Below are 15,088 nucleotides of genomic sequence, written 5' to 3' on the forward strand. Positions count from 1 at the left end.
TCAGTCCCATGAACTTTTACATAAGTTTGGTCGGCCATTGTTGCCCTGCCCTACCCCAGGGGTCATGATTTGAAAAAACTTGAATCTACACTACCTGAGGATGCTTCCATAAAAATATGATCAATTATGGCTTTGCTATTGTAGAGAAGAAGAATTTTAAAGAATTTTTCTATATATTTCAATATAAAACTTTAATCGGCCATTGTGACCCCGTTTATCCCACGCTTAAATAGTTTATCTCAGGCCAAGAAACTTGAATTTAACTGTCTGTGGATGCTTCAATATAAAATATGATCAATTATAGATTTGCTTTTCTTGAGAAGAAGACTTTTTTAAAAATTTCATATAAATTTCTATGTAAAATTTTGGTCGGCCATTGTGGCCCCGCCTTACCTCTCGGGGTCCTGATTTTAACAAACTTTAATCTATACTACCTGAGGATGCTTCCATATAAATATAATCATTCATGGCTTTGTTTTTCTTGAAAGAATTTTTAAAGAATTTTCCTATATACCCGGATAAGTGGAAATTTTAGCGAGAGATTAATTTAGCAATTTGCCCTTAAAGATTGGTATCTTATTACTAGCGATTTTAGCGATTTTAAATACTCACAAAAGAAGCTATAAAAAATAAAACGCAATTAAATTTTAGCCATATTCAATTTTAGCGATCTAAGCACGCTCGCTAATTAATAATGCCAAAAATAAATTAATCCTCGCTAAAAATTCTGCTTATACGGTCTTTCTATGTAAACTTTGATCGGCCACTGTGGCCCCGCCATACCCACAGGGGTCCTGATTTGAACAAACTTGACTCAATACTACCATAGGATGTTTCCCCATAAGTTTAACTTTCCTGGCACAGTGATTCTTTAGACGAATATTTTTAAAACATGCCACCAAATTCTCACTAATTCCCAATTATCTCCCCTTGAATGAGGGCGTGGACCAGCGTTTGAACAAAGCTGAATTCCCTTTACCCAAGGATGCTTTGTTGCAAGTATGGTTGAAATTGGCCCTGCGGTTCTTTAGAAGTCGAAATTGTGAAACGTTTACAGTCAGACGGACAGCTAGACGGAGGCCGGACAAAATGTGATCAGAAAAACTAACAATTATATACCTGCAAGGAAATGCAGAAATTCTTTCATTTTCGTTTTTAAGAGGAAATACTCCTTCTTCCGATTTACTCCTTCCTCGGGCTAATAGTTTAAAATTTCCAAAATCCCCCATTTTTTTTTATAATTGCGATTACCAGATACACACACTGACTCTCGATTCCCGACCACATCTTCCACCCATTTAATTCAATATAAGTTATGTTTTTTATGCACTGATCTAGAGGGGGACCACCCCTTAACGTATATGACGGTAATATCGTCTATGAGCAGTTGCAGTTGGCAGGTGGCTGTCGTATATGGAATTCCACAAATAACAAAAATTTTATAGGGCTTTTTCAACGAAACGTAAAGGAAATTTTACATATCGTCAAGTACAAGAACAGCCGAAATCTTAAAACTCGCGATCGTATAGCAGGAATTACGGATATAGCGACGTAATTTCATAGGTCCTCGTTGTTTTGTTATGACTGAGTTTACAGTATTGATAATGATTATAAATTGTACATATTAATAAAATACTCAAATTTGCACTGCCTGAAAGTATTTTCATATTAATATGACCAATCAAATAATTGCTTATGTTAATCAAAGTACTCAGAAGTACAGAGAGCCGGGCTCATTTACAGAGTCAAATGGAATTCTTACATGAATCACGTTTATATTCTGATGAAAAAATTATTTTAAAACTATCAATATAAATGATAAGACACTGACAGTGAGTTTTTCAATCCTAATACCACGGTCCGATTTTGTCAGAATCAGAATTAATCTGGTACCGCAGCTGAATGTAAACAAACAGGCCAGTCTGGTTCCCTCTCCTGCTTTATCTCGTATGTGTAGAGAACTACGGTAACACTGATTATCAAAAATCCTTACGCTAATGAACTATGTTCTTTGACTTATGAAGTTTTCAAGTCATTACTACTAATGTTTATTTTATATAGATAAAACTTCGTTTTATTTTTGTTGCTTTATTTAGCGTTTGTATTATCTCAAAAGCGGTTGAGTGTAAGAGCTATATTTTTGCACGTAACTTTAAAATGGCGACTATGGGGTTAACATCCTGCCTTGAACAGGATCACATAAGCCGGCAATTGCTCTTTGAGCAATAAGCCCGGCTAAAAAGGAGTTTTAAAAGAATTTCTGATAAATATTTTTATATGAAACTTTGATTCTCCTTTGTGGCCTCAATTTACAGTTCGGACGGAAGGAAGAAAAGCTAATTTTTAAAACAAAATGGAAGGCAAATATAATGTGATAAGAAAAGCTCACTTGCGTTTTTAGCCCCTATGGGGACTCAAACAAGGGAAAAATGGCGTGTGCAGTGGAAATGCAATATTGTCCCGGTGTAAATGTTAAAAATGTTTCTCGATATGACTAGAATTTATTTTGAATTACCTATGTTACTGTCGTGTCAATTGGAAATAAAAAAAATTGTATGAAGTTATTCTCAGTAAATTTTTTTTTCTGATAAAGTAGAGTGGTGTTAAGGTCCTTAACATTTCAAAATAGTGATGTACACTAAACTTTGTTATTGTGATTTTTAGCCGAAAGAGCTTGAAAGGGGACTACAGTTTCTTGACACAAAACTTCATTAATGGCTACCTGGTGTGGATCAACTGACAAGAAAAAAATCAGAGAGAAGAGGTCTTCTTCTAGGTAATGTTCTTGTTATCAATAATGATAATCATTTTCTTTTTTGCATTTATGTTGCACGCACAAACATTCATGAAGTATTCCTCTGGTATTAGTTACATGTTCAATTTTTTTGCCCATTGCCGCTGAACATTTAACATAAAGTGTAGTTAATGAATGTGAAGTGAAGTTGCAACGATTTTCAGTCTAACAAGATGTGTTTGTGAAACACTGTGCGCCTGGAAGCAACAAAACTCGAAAAAGCTATATTTAACATATACGTAACAGTCAAGGTTACCAGGTCATTGACCTAGGCGCCATTTGAAAGAACATAATTAGTAGAGTATGCTTACGAAATATAAAGTCTCTATCTTTCATGGTATAAAAGTTATAGTGAAGGTTAAAAAAGCTATAAGAGTTCACTGATCATAATAATTTTTATTTTATTTTATATTTTCAGCCAAAGTAGTGACACGGATATGGAAGAAATAACAAATGCATCAAGGTTAATAACCTTTAATATTGGTCACTTACGTTTTTAAAACAAATGTAAATGATTCAGATAATCTATAAGAATTAGATTATCAATATCACATATACCTTCATTCACAGCAAATGGATGAATAACTATACCCACACTTTAAATACAGAATTATTTTACAATAAGGATGTCTAAAAAAAATCTGTTAACGTTGTAATGCACTTGCTTCGCGAACAGGGGGTACAAGATTCGATTTTCTGAGCCCATTCCTAGCACCACCAAAACCCTCGACTTAAGCATTGGCAGTGACTATTCCTTTGGCAAGCACAACACACTTGCAGATGATATCAATATTTGTTATGATCTAAAATCGAAAGTCTCTTGTCATGGACGGCGTTTTCAAAATAGACAATCTTCATTGCTCAATGGCTCTGACAGCTAAATAAAAATCTAAAACGCAGTCCTTTCATAGTATATGTATATGATGGGTCACCCGCGTGGCACAGTAGTTAGAACGTCTGCTCTAGAATGGTGAAGTAAGGGGTTGATCTTTTTGTCGAGGGTTCAAATCCCACTGTGGGATGTGGAAACCGGTCATTCGGATGAGACCGAGGTTGTAAACTGAGGTCCTGTGTCGCAGTAGGTGCTTACACGAAAATATTCCCCCCTCGATCTCAATGGCCCTGAGTGCCGAGTATAGAACAACATTTTCTGCTCTCTATCCACAAATTGTGGCGTCTCCGTATGGGTGATAACTTCTCGAGAGGGACGTTAAACAACAGAAAATCAGATGGACAAAGCAAAAAATGTCAGACCCTTGGTGGTTGAAGACATGACACCAACATCTGCCCCTCTTCTGAATATTCAACCTGGGTCCAAGGATATTCTTATTAATATTCTTTTTATCAAATTATCTAAGTTCCTTACATATTTACAATATATTCCAGATGAAAATCTTGAAAAAAAAACAGTAATCCATATTTAACATTATTTTAATATCAATTTTTAAATAATTTAAAAGCATTCAATAAAATCGACGAGCTGTCCTCAAATAGAAAACATTTAAAATTAATTTATAAATATTTTTACAGTACTCTTGATCTTGAATTTGGAATTAGAGATGAAAAAAGGGAATTGAGAAAAACAATTGTCGAAGTGTATGAAAAGATTCTAGAATTCCTATCTCGAGAAGAATATGATGCTGAACTCCGCAAAGAGCTTGCAAACAACTACAGCCTTAAGGATAAGAAGTTAGATAAAGAAAACTATGAAATAATTTTGGAAGAAAGAAAGAAAGATATTGAAAGAATGGAAAGGGGAATACCAATATCAGGTACCTACATATATACAGAGAGACAGAGAGAGAGAGAGAGAGCAGAATAAACCAACATATTATATCCTTAATATCAGATCTATGAAATAGATACAAGGTCATGGATGGAAATATATACATACATAGCAATAAAAATGACCAACGACATTTACAAAAAAAATTTCAAATTTTCGTGACGACCTGTTCCGCAAAACAAAAGAAAGGCTAAAAAGTTATGAAAACAAAGGAAATCAAAGTACTCAGAAGTACAGAGAGCCGGGCTCATTTACACAGTAGAAAGGCTTTCTTACATGAATCACGTTTATATTCTGATGAAAAAAATATTTTAAAACTATCAATATAAATGATAAGACACTGACAGTGAGTTTTTTCAATCCTAATTCCACGGTCCGATTTTGTCAGAATCAGAATTAATCTGGTACCGCAGCTGAATGTAAACAAACAGGCCAGTCTGGTTCCCTCTCCTGCTTTACCTAGTATTTGTAGAGAACTACGGTAACACTGATTATCAAAATTCCTTACGCTAATGAACTATGTTCTTTGACTTATGAAGTTTTCAAGGTCATTACTACTAATGTTTATTTTATGTAGATAAAACTTCGTTTTATTTTTGTTGCTTTATTTAGCGTTTGTATTATCTCAAAAGCGGTTGAGAGTAAGAACTATATTTTTGCACGTAACTTTAAAATGGCGACTATGGGGTCAACATCCTGCCTTGAACAGGATCACATAAGCCGGCAATTGCTCTTTGAGCAATAAGCCCGGCTAAAAACGAATATTATATTCTAAAGTTATATTGTTTAATACTGTCCATTTAATAAATTCTACAGGCGATGTTTAAAGACCTATTTTGTGGTTTTTCATATTTTCTTAAAGACAAATATCCGTAATATGACTGAAACCTATGTTTCCTCCCAGTTTAACAGAAAGGGGACATATAGCACAATTTTTGGTATCGTTATGTTATCATTTTCTTTTTAGGAGAAACAAGCTCTGGTAAAACAAGTCTGATAAATAAACTTGTTGGCCAAGAACTGTTTTGTCCAAAAGCGAGACCAGCAACAGCAAAAATTTGCAGAATTAGCCCTTCGGAGGAGGTTTGCCTTAAATTGTCCGATGCTAATGACAAGGTCATTGATGCACATTTTTTTAGTGGTTTTGGGGATTTGAAGAAAATTAGGACCTTACTCGAAAAGAATTCAGATTTGAAGAAAAGCATAAAGGCAGACCCAAATATCCACTACATTGACGTTTTCTGTCCATTTGGCAACTTGAAAACAAAGGTATACACCTAAATCCACTACTGACTAAATGCGTACTCAATGGTTTTCGCATAGTGATCATATTATTACGTCACCCCTCAGTGAACTTCCTAGGTGATCTATTGTATACTGTCTACATCTGGTTTCATCCGCTGTCATTTGTTTAGCACTTTTTGCAACAGTTTCATTTTATTTTGTAAAACAACTGCATCAATTTCAACATCTATGGCTATAGGGGTGCAAAACTTGTGAAAATCTATCCCCTGTGGCTCTTAACCCTGGGCGAAAACGAACAAGTGTGTGAAATATTTTTATTTAATCTTCTTTACCTCTAGACCGTATGCAGTCAACTAAAGTTGGCATTTGATATTATATATAAACATTACTCCATCAACAAAAGTTATGAAATTCATGACAAGGCAGAGAAAAGGCGGTTCTGAATGTTAAGGCTGTACTCTATTGAAATAGTAGTGAAAGTGCATAATTCTGAAAGAGGTGCGCTCCTCAGCTTTTTAGCAGATTTTTTTCTCGACCACCATTTAGAAAATGTTAAGAAAGTTTAAGCTTTTACAATGAACTTACATTCTATCCGATTTGGCATCCCTAGTATTTAGTATTGTTAAGTTTTGACTCCTATTTTTACATAAAGGAACGTAATTTGAAAAAAAATATGAATATTTCATTCTTATAATATTTCAAAAAAAAGATGTCAGTGATGCCGAACAAAATACTGCATTTGTGTTCATGATGTATCATGTTTCATCACAAAAAATATCAATTTTTATAACGTTTTGATGTGAAATTTTGAAAACGGTATCAGAAAAATAATCTAAGAAATAACCTGTGATTTTTTTTTATCTTTTGAATCACCACACAACAACATGTATTTTTATGTGCAAAAATGTATGCTTTGTCTAATCGAAAGTCTTCTGAATTCAAATTAATTTACTTTAAATTTGCATGTCCTCGTGTGTGATTCTACAAATTTAAATACGAGTAAGAATATCGTCTGTGGAATATGTGTATGACTATGCGCGTATTTTAAATGATTCTGATTTCAAGTATAGTTTTCTAAATATAGAGATAAATGTAGTTCCCAAACCCTTTTATTACCCCTCGTACGTGTACAATTTTAGTTCAGTATAATCCTATCTTTTGTTTGAACAATCCTTTATTATTATTTAAAAGGGAAATATGATGCTTGTGGATACACCAGGTATTGGAACATCCGAAGAGTTGACAAATATGCTTTTGAGATATCTTCCTAGTGCAATTGCGTTTGTTTTTATCATCAACGTGTCAAACGCAGGCGGAGTTCAGGAAGATAGGGTAAACCTAAAAATCATAATATGAGTAATCTAAAGAGAATAGAAATGTTTACTGTAATTAATCATTTATGATTAAACTTTAGCAATTGTTGTTCTTTGATGTTGTATCACAAAATTTGACCTAATGACCTACCTCTTTGACCAACATTTACAAAAAAAAAAATTCGAACTTTACCTAAAGCCGGTGCTTTTAAATAGTTAGAGTAAGGGTTTTTATACTTCACAGGTATATTTACTGTGACAAACCTTTCATTGGGTTTGAAAATATTTTACGTTTTGACCTTGACTTGAATATTTGTCAACCTTTTAAAAACCTTTGCCACAATTTTTAAACTGTAAGTACTAGGATTTTCTTATTTTACACGTATACTGACTGGTATTCTTTTTGATGAATCCTTTTATTTGATATATATAGGATCTCACATGATTTGTAGTTGGATATGATTTTTATCCAACAAGTTGTGTGGATTTTATCCCTGAGCCTTGGCGAGGGGATAAAAACACACAACGAATTGGATTAAAATCATATCTAACCACAAATCATGTGAGATTCTTTTTATCCCAGGTATTTTATACTACAAACAATGTTTAGCACTGCTTTTATAAAAGACTCAACTTCATTTACTTCATCACTCTAACGCACAATCCATTGTGACGTCACAACTGTGTGATACGAAAACGATATCACATGAGCTATATCAACGGGATAAAGGGTTAAACATGGGATAAAAGATATTTTACCTTGACCTTAGAGTTTGGTAAACTTTAAAAATAATCAAAATAAACAACCTTGACCATATCGTTTAAGCCGTTACTTATAGAGCTTTCAAATTTCAAGAGTGTATTTCCTTGTGACAAGACCTTCCTTTTGGTACCAACAATTATGACATTTTGACCCTTTTAAAAATTTACCTTGACAATAATTTTTGAAAATTTGGTACTTAGGCTTTCATATTTCACACGTGTATCCCTTGTAAATTCAGCTTCCGTCTGGTACCAACGATTGTGACCTTTTGACTTTGACCTTGGAGTTTTCTTTTTGCATTTGAGCAATTACAACGGTCGTCATACGCTGTAATACGGGCGCAACAGTTTTACCACAAACACGTCTTTTTGTATTACATTTTGATATTTATTCAGATTGTCAAAATTTTGGAAACAATTCTGACGAACCTCTACAAAATGCCTTGTTTTGATCCAAAAGATGTCCTTTTTGTGACAAATAAATGGAATATGCTAAAAGATCAAATGAAAGAAGGCTGTGATGATGATGAAGATGATGATAATGAAGATGATGATGACAATGTTGATGAAATGCAGGAAACTTGGGATGACGTAAAAGAGACAATCAAAAAAATCTGGCCTGTATTTGAAGAGGACACGATCTTCAAACTTTATTTAAAAACTGTATGTTTATATTTATAAATTTTAAAATATCATTTATAATGACGTTTAATTACTCAAATCATTTATTCAAATTTCATGATGAAATAAAAGGCTGAGTCATCATAAATACCAAACAAGCCATTCTTTTTTTTAGCATCAAATAGTTCATGCACATATCGCACATTTTACTTAAATGTTTTGTACAGGTGGACAGCATCTCAACTAATCGAATCACTGCAAGAAGTTTTCTTTTTTGTCAGGTTTATTATCATTATATTAGTCTAGTAAGAGTTCATCAAGTGATTTTACGACTTTTAATTGAAAATAATTTTACAAGTTTTGCTCTGGTTAGTTTTCATTAAAAATGTTCTAAGTTTTATATAACTGAACGCAATCGTTTTGTTTATTGTTTTAATATGTTCTAAGGTGCTATCAAAAACCTTTACACAGGTTTTACTTGCACTGCCTATCCTCTGTTCATTAAAAAAAGGAAAAGAATAAAAAGAAATCACTTCTCAGGCGTCGGGATCGAGATTCCGAACTTTTCGGAAGTTTCCAACAAAATCGGAAATACCCGAGCCGTTAATGACGAAAGTATGGCGTCAAATAAAAAGTCCTGTTGACTTAGAACGCAAACGTCAAACGATAGTATTGTGGCATGGATACTGCATTAAATCGTTGTTTGTAATCTTTTTTTTTTAAGTAAGTTGTTGCTATGTTTTAGCCGACATGTTGCTATGCACCGCAAAGGATTACTGGGAGTTTGGAATTTTTTCACGCGGTGAGATAAAAATTTCTTAGAACAATGTGCAGATTTCAACCCGAATTTCCTCCGTTCGTACACGTTGGTCTATTCAGCTCGCTACGCGAGCGGCGCTTCGCGCCGCCTCGCTGCGCTCGCTATAATATATTTATTCCTATTTTACGTCCTTTATAGTTTGTACTCTTTCAAAATCAAATTGGGTGTCAACACTGATAAGAATGGTTTAAGAATTCCATGATAATTTGTCTCATGTGGATATTTCACAAAACCCCTTTATTTCATTTTTTTTCCCTCCGGAACATCGAAAAATTGCCGTGAAGAACATTAAATACTGACGTCATTCACGGTTGCACTCATATTTGCCATAACATAATACTTAAAGTAATATTCTTGTTCTATCGGTTATTTTAGAAATGATTGTTGTGATTTATACAATAACATTTATAAATGTTCTTATATAGTATTGAATAAACATGTACTTCAACTTAGATAAATCCAGACGACGGCTCAGATGAAGAAAGAGCAGATTTCGAAAGATTTACTAAACGCCTGCTGGATTTATCAAGGAAGAACACGGACAGCAAAATTGCAATACACCTAAGGTTCGTATATTTATTGTCAAATTAGGTTTATCCTAGTACGGAAGCCCTTTTAAGTCTTATCAAATATAATTTTGAATTCGATTTAAACGAATGGTCGATTTTTTTTTAACGAATTCAATTCGTTATATAAATTTCTTTAAATGAAAAAAAAATAAAATGATACTTATAACATCATTTGATTGGTCCAAGCTATAAAATCAATCAGTAAATGCAAGAGGCACCCAAATGGGATTACAAATAAATTGCATAATTATTACATCAGTTATAAGGAATTAAAAAATGCATATAAAACACTTTATTGTACCAGTAACTGTTTTTTATTCAATTTAAACCCATTAATAAAACCGATATCAAAAGCATAAAATGAGGAACTATATTTTGTGGAGGAAAGTTGTTTAGAAAAAAAATGACTTTATCGCTCTTTCAAAGAATTTTTTTCATCCAGTCTTCACACAGGATTTATTTGTGCACTGAACTTATTTATATTGGTCCAAATTTATTGCGACGATTTCTATCACCATAAAACTTAAGCAAATATATTGTGAAAGACTAGAAAAACAATAGCCTCAATATAGGCCTAAAAAAGACACTTTATAAGTAATATCCAAAATAGTAACATCACACCCTTTCCTTTTAATATTCCTTTCTTAATATTAAAGATAATTGTAATCATTCTGCTTAAATTCAGTAACATGAAATTACTTTAAAATGATTTTTATGTTGGAAAATGACGTTATGAGGTCAAAAGGTAAAATAATTGACGATGCGAAGTAATTTTAAAGAGTTTGGTTGTCACAATTATTTAATATGTTTATAGCTACTCAAGATGAAATGAGACTGTTTTTAAAATTGTTCCAATATTTTTTTTGAATAAAAAAATTGGAGGAAAAACAGAAAAACTGATTTACGTGTTTGACATTATTACAGTGAACATGGTCTTTTAAATGATAGATGGTAGATCCAAAAGGAGCGTTGTAACCCCCATTTTGTGTTTTGATTTTTAATGAAGCTATGCGTGTGGATTCTAAAAATATACTAGATAGAAAAATCTCCGTACTGTGAATTTCAGGACCTAACCTTCTTGATTACATGTATAAGTGAGTGATGTGTGCAGCGTTAACATATCAAGTATGGTTTTGATATTTTGTTATGAAAAGCCATACGCGTTTTGCAATCAGCTTTTATGTTTCTATTCAGTCCCAGGAAAATCAAAATAAAACAATGTTTGGTGAGTAATCTAATCTGTGGTTGTGGGGGGCCTAAGGTGTGTGGGGGAGGGGTTAATTTGTTACCCTATTAATTTTTCTCCTTAAAAGACAATTTTGTTAAAAGAAATCTTTAAAAGTATATATTTAAATGATTTTATTGTTATATGTTACAAGTAACAGCTTTTCAAAAAGCTTGCCTGACGAATGCCATCAATATCAATAGAACCTACAAAAAATGTCCGAGCAAAAAAGTAATGAACTTCCTCAATCCTGAAATGTGAGGGGGCATTTTCGAAAGTCTATACTAGTATTTGTTTTTGTAGGAGGAAACCCCTGGAGGGGGGTGGGTATGATCATATGTATTTTTGTTCGTTTCGTTTTTATTACTTTAAATGAAGCAACTTTTAACCCAATTCACAATGTATCACCGATATGTTTTTTTTTCCAAAGCTCGATCAAGATTCCCACAAAAAAGAACAGACTTGACATAATATTATATGTCTCTATTATAATCCAGGCAGTTTTCATTTCCATTCAATAGAATAGTCCAAGAAAAAGGCACAAAAACTTACACGTGACCTTTTGGCGCGAAATGATTGTGTCACCCCTTACTTAGAAGACAAATGGACTATTCCAGTAGTATAGAAACGCAGAAAAAAGGTCAAACGGACTTGTCCGTATAGGAACTTACATGAAATAAATAGCTGCATGCAATAAACTAATAAGTACTATAAGGAAATAAGTACATCAATATATTGTATCAGTAATATGTTTATTTTTCTGCTAAACTGTTGTTGTTGAAAATCCCATGATAATCAGCATGCACAAAATTCTGCTGGCTAACTGTGACCTCTTAGATTCGCGCCTAGGAAATATTGATTCTTAGTAGTGCCTGACGCCGTGACGTCAGGCAATAATTTGTTAAAGAGACATGGACACAGTTTCAACTGAATATTTTAAAACCAACATCAATGTTTACAATTCCTAAATATGGCAAATCTAATGATTTGCAAAAATTGAATATCATTTGCCGAAATACAAAAATATGCAGAACTTAGAATTCCCCACAATGTAAGCAAAATTATAACATGGGCCCTATTTACATAACAAAGGTTTGGAGCTGTCTTATATCTCGACAACTGAAATTCAAATTTTTGATGATAATTTGAAATACCTTATTTAGATATTTGAAAACATGAAAAAAATGAAAATAACTTTGAAAACTTTAAGGTGAAGATGTGTTTATGTCCCTTTACGTACAATTGCAAATTGTTGGAAATTGTCCTGTGTTCACAATTTTTTTTTTTTTACCTCATCACTAAGTTTCATTTCTTCATTGTATCATATGATAAGAAAACGTTTTACTTCAATATATTATGCAGACAAGATGCAGTTTATTCATTTGAAACTTGATAAAAGCTGAAAATAAAATAAACCACAATAATTAATGATCTGAAATTTTCATTAGATAGTAATTCAAAACAGTTGCTATCTCTATCAAAACAATAGATTTGTACTTTTGAAGTTTAAACGTTTTCTGCATTTTAAAAGTAACATTCAATGGCACATTTATCTTCCTACATATTATGCGATATAATGAAAGATATATCCATGATAAATATACTACGTATTTGTCTGCTTTAAAGGTTGCTGAAAGATGACATGAACAGAATTAAAAGAGGAATAAATGCAAGAATAAACACGGCAGCCAAAGGTGACAGAAAAAGAATTGAAGTAGAAAAGTCATTAAAAGAAATGAAAACATTAAAAGAAAGCAGTCTTGAGGTACATATGTGTAACAAATATAAAATTTAAAGGCTGCACTTAAATTGCCACTTTAACCCATCATACCTTAATCTCTCTCCATCTCTCTAAATATAATGTATAATATAGTTAGATTGAAACAAGATGTGTTTGTGAAACACTAAGCGCCCGGCGGCAACAAAATTAAAAAAAATATTTTTAGCTTATAGGTCACAGTCAAGGTCACAAGATCATTGGTCTTGTTGTCATTTAAAAGAACTTGATTAGTGAAGTATGCATACCAAGTATGAAGTGTCTATCTCTCATGGTTCAAAAGTTATGGTGAAGGTTAAAAAAAAATACTTTTAGCATATAGGACACAGTCAAGATCACAAAGTCCTTGACCTTGGTGTCATGTGAAAGGGCTTAATTAGTGGAGTATGCATGCCAAACATTAAGTCTCTATTTTTCTTCGTTCAAAATTAATTGCGAAAGTTAAAGTTTGCCGACAAAAAAGCTATATTTAGCGCATAGGTCACAGCCAAGGTCACATTTTCATTGACCATGGTGTCATTTAAAAAATCATAATCAGTGGTGTATGCATACCAAATATGAGGTCTCTATCTTTTATGGTTAAAAAGAAATGGCGAAGGTTAAAGTTTGCAAAAAAACCCTATTTTTATTATATAGGTCACAGTCAAGGTCACAAGTTCATTGACTTTAGTGTCATTTAAAAGAGCTTAATTAGTGGAGTCTCTTTCATTCATGGTTCAAAAGTTATGGCGAAGGTTAAAGTTTGCAGACAAACAGATAAACAGACAAACAGACAGACAGACAGACAGGACAAAAACAGTATACACCTCATCTTTCGATCCGGTGTAACGACGCGATGCTATGTTTTTGAAATTGTAAAATTTTTCAACGTTAAGGTTATCAGAAACATATCATGCCATTTTCAGAACGAAACTTTTGAACGATAATAAAAAAACACCCAAAAATAAAATCATAAAGAACTTTATTCGGTAATAACCAATATTTGCCCCCAGAATCAATCTTTGATGGAGATATATTTAATTCAGATTTTTAACAGGGGAGTATATGCTGACTTCAAAGCACTGAATATTTTCATAATTAATGACGCCATATGTACGTAATGACATCACAAACATGACGTAAATTTCAGTTTTTTATGAATTTTACAGAAAAATGTACATATTTCGTCGATATTTTGAGTAAAAGTCATCGAGCGCATGTGTGTTCAGGATCAATATTTTGATATAATGTGTAGAATGATAATATCAATGAAATATGTCAATATTATTCCTGAACAAACTTGCGCTCTATAAATTTTAAAGCTAAAATTGTTGAAATTTTGTCCATTTTGTCCTCTTTCTGAAAAAGATATATAATCGGACTAGTTTGTGACGTCATAAAAACAAAAATTGTGAATACACTGCTTTGAAACTTTAATATTTTCTGTTAATTTATATTTCTCAATTTATTGAATTCAGCACATTTCAGGAAGTTTTCAAAATTTGACTTTTGTGGGGGCAAATATATGCAATATACCGCATATAGTTCTTTATGCTCCTCGATGAAGAAGGGTATGGAGATCACGAACAGTATTCAATATCAAAGTCCATAAAACAATACAAAATAGGAGCAGAGCAAACTTGGACTTCCGAAACATCGGAGGTGGGATCAGGTGTCATGGACGAGTGAGCATCCCCTGCTGACCGGTCACACCCGACGTGTACTGCTTGTCATGATCGGGAAATAACGGAAAAAATCCGTCGTCAATTCAGAGTATAAATAATAGACTAACAATTAGTATTAAAAACACCAGTCAGCATTTGACTCAATGATAAATTGTATTTGCTGACAAGGACATTGTATTGACCATAGAACTTATGAAGTGATGACTTTAAACGAAACTGCTTATATTCTTGTTTCATTAACTTGCTTGTCAATAGTTCATACGTAGAGCATGCTCTTGTGTATCGAATCAACTGAGATATATAAACTCTGTATGCAGGTGATGAAGGTTTATTGCTGCATAGGTAATGGAAGTTGACGATAGAAAAGTTAAAGTCATCACGTTCATCGTATACTTGTTTGTTCGATTACCATTAACTTCTTTTTCAAGTAAAATATCCAAGTATGAAACAGATGTGTCAGACTGTATGGTCTCTTTTATCTTAAGCTCACCAAGATATATCGTTTCGACGTA

The 15,088-nt window shown here is 32.9% G+C and overlaps 1 protein-coding gene across 1 annotated transcript; it reads left to right on the forward strand.

The window, feature by feature from the left end:
* Nucleotides 1-2,662: 2,662 nt before the first annotated feature.
* LOC134276885 (uncharacterized) lies at nt 2,663-13,362 on the forward strand. Its single transcript, XM_062759166.1, has 8 exons — nt 2,663-2,776; nt 3,213-3,257; nt 4,325-4,566; nt 5,548-5,849; nt 7,017-7,157; nt 8,297-8,563; nt 9,795-9,907; nt 12,762-13,362. The coding sequence occupies exons 1-8, from the start codon at nt 2,715-2,717 to the stop codon at nt 12,928-12,930; spliced, it is 1,341 nt and encodes a 446-aa protein (XP_062615150.1). The 5' UTR covers nt 2,663-2,714; the 3' UTR covers nt 12,931-13,362.
* The last annotated feature ends 1,726 nt before the right edge of the window (nt 13,363-15,088 follow it).

Source organism: Saccostrea cucullata, unplaced genomic scaffold, assembly GCF_032062105.1.
Source record: "Saccostrea cucullata isolate Sc308-1 unplaced genomic scaffold, CSIRO_AGI_Scuc_v1 ctg7088, whole genome shotgun sequence".
Classification (NCBI taxonomy): Eukaryota; Metazoa; Mollusca; class Bivalvia; order Ostreida; family Ostreidae; genus Saccostrea; species Saccostrea cuccullata.